At 38.3% G+C, this 6,598-nt stretch overlaps 1 protein-coding gene across 1 annotated transcript in view; it reads left to right on the forward strand.

The window, feature by feature from the left end:
- The first annotated feature begins 6,028 nt into the window (after positions 1-6,028).
- TMEFF1 (transmembrane protein with EGF like and two follistatin like domains 1) overlaps positions 6,029-6,598 on the forward strand; it is a 60,422-nt gene continuing 59,852 nt past the window's right edge. The window contains exon 1 of the mRNA XM_018558792.1: positions 6,029-6,095. Coding sequence (XP_018414294.1) covers positions 6,029-6,095 — 67 coding nt within the window. The remainder of the gene's footprint in view (positions 6,096-6,598) is intronic.

The raw sequence follows: 6,598 nt of genomic DNA on the forward strand, positions 1-6,598 counted from the left end.
AATCATTTTAGGGCCATCAATCACTGATAACACTAAACTGATGAGCGGTAACAGCTTTTAAAGCGTCGCCTAGGGCCAATTTTGGGTATTATCGTTTTTTGAGGTTTTGCGCGCGCACGCAATTTTAAGGCTTGACATGTTTAGTGTCTTTTTACCCGACGTGACCCCATCTTTTATATTTTACCAAAAAATTGGGTAATAATAAATGTTTTATCATTTAATATAGGGGAAACTGTTTTTTTTTTTTAAATTTCGGTAATTTTTCCTTAATATAGTAAAAAAATAAAACCCCCAGTGGTGAATAAATACCACCAAAAGAAAGCTCTATCTGTCCCCAAAAAAGGGTATAAAATTCATTTCAGTACAGCGCTGCATGACGGAATAAATGTCAGTCAAAGTACCGCAGCGCTGAATACTGAAAAATGGCCTGGATGGGAAGGGGGTTTAACACCGCGGATGTCAACTGGTTAAAAAAAAAAATGTAAGCCATCCAAGCAGTGGTGTGTACTGAGCCCACCTGGAACAAGGCAAATTACCTTGTCTTGCATTGCAACTGCGCTGGAAAAAACGTGCAGCACAGCCCAATGCATTGGGTGTGAACGAACCCTAATTGTTGGCATTGGAGCTGGCAACTAAAAAAAAAAAATCCGGCTGGTTCCTCAAATTGACAGACTGGTTCTTTAATAACGTGTCCACCCCTGTATTAACGTAATATCATTTGTACATTTTAGCATTGTCAGGAACAAAAAATTTGGTAAGACAAATCTTTTAATCCTGTCTTTTGTTAAACACCTAAGAGATAGATACCTAAAAGAAAGATGTAAATGAAGTGCTTCCAGTCTTTTCTTTCTTTAAATGTCTCCTAGCAGCTGAACAGGTGACAGAGAGCTTTGTACGGCAGAACACACAATGTTCGACTTTGTTCTGTTAGCGTTATTTTAGATATATTGTTCTTCTAGAAATTGATGTTTTTAAATGGAATAGAGCAGCTTGCTTTTATTTTAGCCAAGAGTATCTGCTACTGCAAACAGGTGACCTTTTGACACCCCATAATAGAACAGGTCAGAGCTCACCGTGTTTGAATTTTTTTTACAGCTTTTCTCACAATATTATATGAAAGATTGTTTCATAAAATAGGAAATATAACAGCTAAAATGATAACAGAGATCATGGGGCTATAACTGAAATATTTTTGCCTGGTGAGTCTCTGAAAGTATTGAGTTATAGTGTTTATGATGGAGATCTTGTGTCTGTAGCATCATCTAAATTGCACTCTTTTTGAAAAATATAAGCCATCTATGTCATAATGCTGTGCATGTGTTACAGAAAATGCAGCAAATCTTGAGTACCTGCTGTATTACTCAGGAATATGATACCACATCCCTAAGAAATAGAATGCAGCAGGCCTATAGCGTATTGTTTCCTATAAGAGTGAGCCATTATCCATTTTATAAGCTCTGCCTGCTTCTGACTATAGGGGTCTATTCACAAAGCTGCCGAAGGATCCAGCCGTAGCTTCGGCTGATCCTTCGGTTAGCTTCAGTTGCGGGAGCCCTTCGGTTCAGCCCGTACAGCTCCCGAACGGTCCAGCCGAGACATATGCTTTGGCTTGACTGAACCAAAGTGACAGCCAAAGCCGGACGAACACCTTGCAAATGACAGCTGGGCCGGGCTGGCTAGCTCCGCCCAATTATTATTATTTTTTTAATCTTTATTGATTTTTAAAAATGTATTTATTTACATTGTTAAAAAATGTTTTCAACTTTTTTTTTTCTCATCTTTTTTCACTATTTGCTATTCTGCTCGGTACCACAGGGGTACCAAGCAGAATAGACGACCCGAATACCCCTCTGTAGCATTCAGCTATTCGCACACTGCCGTACGGCCCCTATGTGAATAGGGGCGAACGGCAGTGAGTGAGCTACCGGAGCTAGATGTTGGATCGGCTGAGTCGAAGTCCTTCTCCGCAGAGCATGTTCGGCTGACTGAAGTGCAGCTGAAGGCAGCCGTTGTATGGCTGATTTCAGCCGATGTACGGCTTAAATCAGCTGTACTGAGCTGTAGTGAATAGCCAATAGCTGCAGGGAACGTTCTAGCAGCCAGGCAGGACCGAGGATCAGGTGAGTATATCCTCATATTTTTGTCCCTAGACCACAATGAGCACTTAACCCTTAATAATATTCCATTATGAAATAAAAATGAGATGAGGAAAAGATTCACACCATTTTAATATCATATTCTGCAGTGTTGCAGAAGCGTCAGCTGTGTTTACACTATAAAAGATTTCTATATAGCTCCTTTTCAAGTAACACTAAATCAGAATAAACACTAATTTAGGTGAATATTCAGTATGTGAAATATCCTTTAGTAAATTAACCACTGGGCTGAATGAGCAATGGGGGCTTTAGGCTTTATATCAAAGCAATGCACAGCTTTGTCAGTAGAACATGAAGTAAGAAGAAAGTGGTAACAGAAAGCAATAAATAACTTCCATAGCCCAATATCAATGCTCCTTCACAGCAACACTAGAGAGAATGGCGGGGGGGCACCAGCCGAGCCTGTCTTGCTCCAGCATCAGCAGTTATTACAGAAACAAAATGTCCAGTCGCACACCGCAAGCTTCACTGAAAAGTTTTTTGTAGCACACAGGTAAACACCGTCCCGCCATGGATCCTTTTCACTCTGATATGTTTCACCCAGTAATGAGTTTAGTTATAGAAGAGGGTACAGGCAGTGGGCATTTATGCAGATTGCAGATTAACAAGTTCATTACAATGTTAAAGGAAAAACAGCACTAGTTCTTATACCTGATAATCATATGATATAACATCACAAGAACTACCACAATGCACAATTCATTAGCAAAATGAAAACCAATTTAATCCGAAAAAGGGGACTGAATAGGTAATAGAGTGGAAAGGCGACATTAGGACCAAAAAGGGGGGTAGGGGAAGGGAGAATAAAGCGAGGACTGGAGAGGGGAAAGGGTATGAGGGGAGAGGAAGGAGAGAAGGGGAAAAGAGGGGAGTTCATTCATAATAGTGAGTGACATCCCATTCATAGGGGTCTATTCACGAAGCTGGCGAAGGATCTGGCCGTAGCTTCGGACGATCCTTCGGCTAGCTTCGGCCCCTTCGGTTCTACTGAACCGAAGGGGTGCTGTACGGGCTATTCACAATAGCCCGTACAGCTCCCGATCATGGCCGAGCGGCTCAGCCGAGCCGAACGCATATGCATCGGCTGAGCTGTGCTGAAAGCCGATTAGTGCTCTTATGGGTCCTAATATTAGATAGATGGTCCATCGTTCTATCACACAGTCTCCTATCCAGATTTTGTTTCTTACAGATGTCTGGTTTGACAATTGACTAATTGTCTAATTTGTACATTATGAAACAACATTTTTTTCCTGGTGCACAAAACCATAGAATATGTTATTCTATAAAAAGAATAGAAAAAACACAGTAACATTATAACATAGTATATACAGCTATTTGACCTATAACGTGACACTAAACTCAGGAGTTAAATATTAAAAATGCGTTCAAGTACCCTATTAACAAAAATGTATCTTATTTATGTATTACTCAGCTGTAGATCCTCAAATGATCTCTGAATTGGTGCTGACACTGTCCTTCCTTCTGGAGGGTGGCTACTTTTGTTCCACATGGTCCCTGTGTGTGTTGTAAAGTAGCCACCACTCCAAACTCTCTCCCGTGATAGACTACAACTTAATTACAAATGATCTAAATAAACATGAGATTGTAGTCCATCATGGGAGCGAGTTTGGATCGGTGGCTACTTAACAACACACACAGGGACCATGGGGAACAAAAGTAGCCACCCTCCAGAAGGATGGAAGGACAGTGTCAGCACCAATTCAGAGATGATTTGAGGATCTACAGCCGAGTGATACACAAATAAGATCCCGTTTTGTTAATAGTTAGGGTACTTGAATGCATTTGTAAGATTTAACTCCTGAGTTTAGTATGACTTTAAGCTCCTTGAGGGACTGGTGTGAATTTACAGTATGTAAAGCACAGCATAAATTGTCAGGGTGTTAAAATTACCTATAAATATAAATAACCCACCAGGAAACAGAATCAGTAATATATGACACCTAGGTCAGGAGATCATAAAAAGATACCATGCATAATTTGTATATGTTACATGTACTTGTAACAATCAACCACTTCAGCTCCCGTACCTGTATCCTTCTTATGAACCAGAGCAATTTCTTCTATGGGCTTATTTATTTGGCGATAACTTTGTCATTACTTAAGATAACAAGTAATACATACATTGTGTGTGTGTGTGAAATTGAATCTGTGAAAGCATATTGGGGAGGACCTGGAGTGTAGCTACAATACTTAGAAACACTGATTCATAAAGGTGGTCTTATTTGATATCCATCATATTTCAGAATCACTGAATTTAAGTGACCTTTATACATCACAGTGTTTCTAAGTATTTTGAATTGATTGTATCAAAAAGATATATCCTGAGGAAAGATGTTTAGGATACCTCTTTAGAAGTTGTATTAGTTTCTTACAGGGTTTTTTTTTTAGGGGTTTAGACCTAGCACATGAATGTCAAGTGACACTGATCCAATAAAATTCCTGCAAAGTATTACATTTTGATATCTAGGTAGCTTTTTGTATGATTCACATTCTCATCACTTTCATGTTTATATGACCTTGATATATGCACCTATATAATGATTATGTGGGTACAGTGGTGTTCACATATTTAAACGGGTAGGGTTGACTTGGTATATAAATGTATTTATTATTTGCGATCTTTCAGTTTCTAATGGTCTGCAGAAATCAACATTTTTGTTTATCGGCTTTGTGCGGGATACCCCCCATATTAATTGATCTACATTCTATATACATTTTGTCTATTATATTACTACAAGACTAGGGGCCATTGGTTTGATATTGTTTTTAGCTTTTTAAATTGGGGGTTGGGGGGAGGGAGGCATTCTCCTTTTTGTAATAAAGTGACTTATGTGGGGATGTACATGGTCTGTGGGCTCTGTATTATTTAAAACAGTATCAGTTTGATGTCTATATTTACAATTTGTGTAGTCACTCATTTATATTTGGGTAAATGACAGCCTGTGGTAGCCTAAAAATAGGGTATTTGTATGGTCTAGCGTATGATACTGTTTTACTATAGACTGTGGACTGAATAGGGTTTGTAGGCCTTAAGTTTAGGTTTGGATTAAGTTCAATATCCCTACGTGGTTAATGAAGGCACTAGCTTGTGCATATTCCCAATATACCAATGGCCAAGTCATCTTACTGGCATCACCATGTGGCAAGTAAATATCCTCTCTTACAATAGATCCCATTTACCCCTCATTTTGAGGGACTGTCACTGTTTTTGGAGTCATATTCCTCTGTCTCTCTTTCCTCTTCAGTTACCCCTTTTTTTTTGGTCAAACGTATTGCCTGCTACTATTTAACTATAAAGAGTGTTTGCAGTAACTGCAGTAAACTTTTCATCAAACTTGTTAATAGGTATATTTACAAGTATAAAGGAATGGTAGTGGTGAAAAATGCACTTGTGAGTTTAGCCCATTACTTTTTAAATATTAATGGTATGTGGCACATAATTGTAATTGGGAGTGTGGCGGGGTGTGTGCTTTGCCTACATGTTTTTTGTTAAAAGGTGTCCCTATTTCTCTTTTAGGTTAGAAGTTGGGAATTATACACTAGTGAACAAATTGTTTCAGCACTGTTACCTGTTGCCATCCTTGCCCAACACTGAAAGCAACACAAGCATGGTGACCTTTTTTCCCCCTGTGTGTGTGTGTGCGCATTTTTTTGTTATTGAGTGTCCTATTTGTTATTTAATTTCTACTGGGTTTTTTGTTTGTATTACTGCTTTTAGAAGACAGCTAGCTGAATCTTTTCTAACTACAAAAAGACAGACTGTCTGACATCTGCTACAACATTGCAAAAAAATCTTCATTTACATATCAATCCAGAAATAACAAATAGGTAGCAAAAAGACAGTATAATTGATGTTTCTTTTCTTTTTCTCTTTTTTTTTTCCCTACTTAGATGCTGCATCTGGATCTGGAGAAGGAGGTAAGATACAATTTTATTGATGACTTTTTTTTTTACTGGATATACACTGAACATGCAAATGTATGATTTTATGGATAGAAGGGGCATATACAGATAGCTATTTCTAAAGCTAAAATGTGGGGAAAAAATCGACACAATTAAAATACATATTTCTGAAAGATACCCAAATATTTTTTAATTCAAACACTTCTGCCACACTACATAGCCAGAACGGTGACACCATTTCTTTTTTAGTGGTGTGCTTTTTTTTGATGGTTTAGGGGTGGTTCCGACTCTCTGTCTTGATTGCTGCTGTGCAGGATATTAAGGAGCAAATATAAAGACAAGTAAACATATTAAAGGGTGTTTTATATCTACATAGAGTTTTGGCTTTAGTTCTCTTGGGTTTACATGTGTTATCTTTGACTAATATTTAAATTTGTTTGATGATCTGAAACATTAAAGTGTGACAAACGTGCAAAACAATGAAAAATCAGGAAGGGGGCCAACACTTTTTCACACAA

The sequence above is a fragment of the Nanorana parkeri genome, unplaced genomic scaffold, assembly GCF_000935625.1.
Source record: "Nanorana parkeri isolate BGI_ZX_2015 unplaced genomic scaffold, ASM93562v1 scaffold359, whole genome shotgun sequence".
Lineage (NCBI taxonomy): Eukaryota > Metazoa > Chordata > Amphibia > Anura > Dicroglossidae > Nanorana > Nanorana parkeri.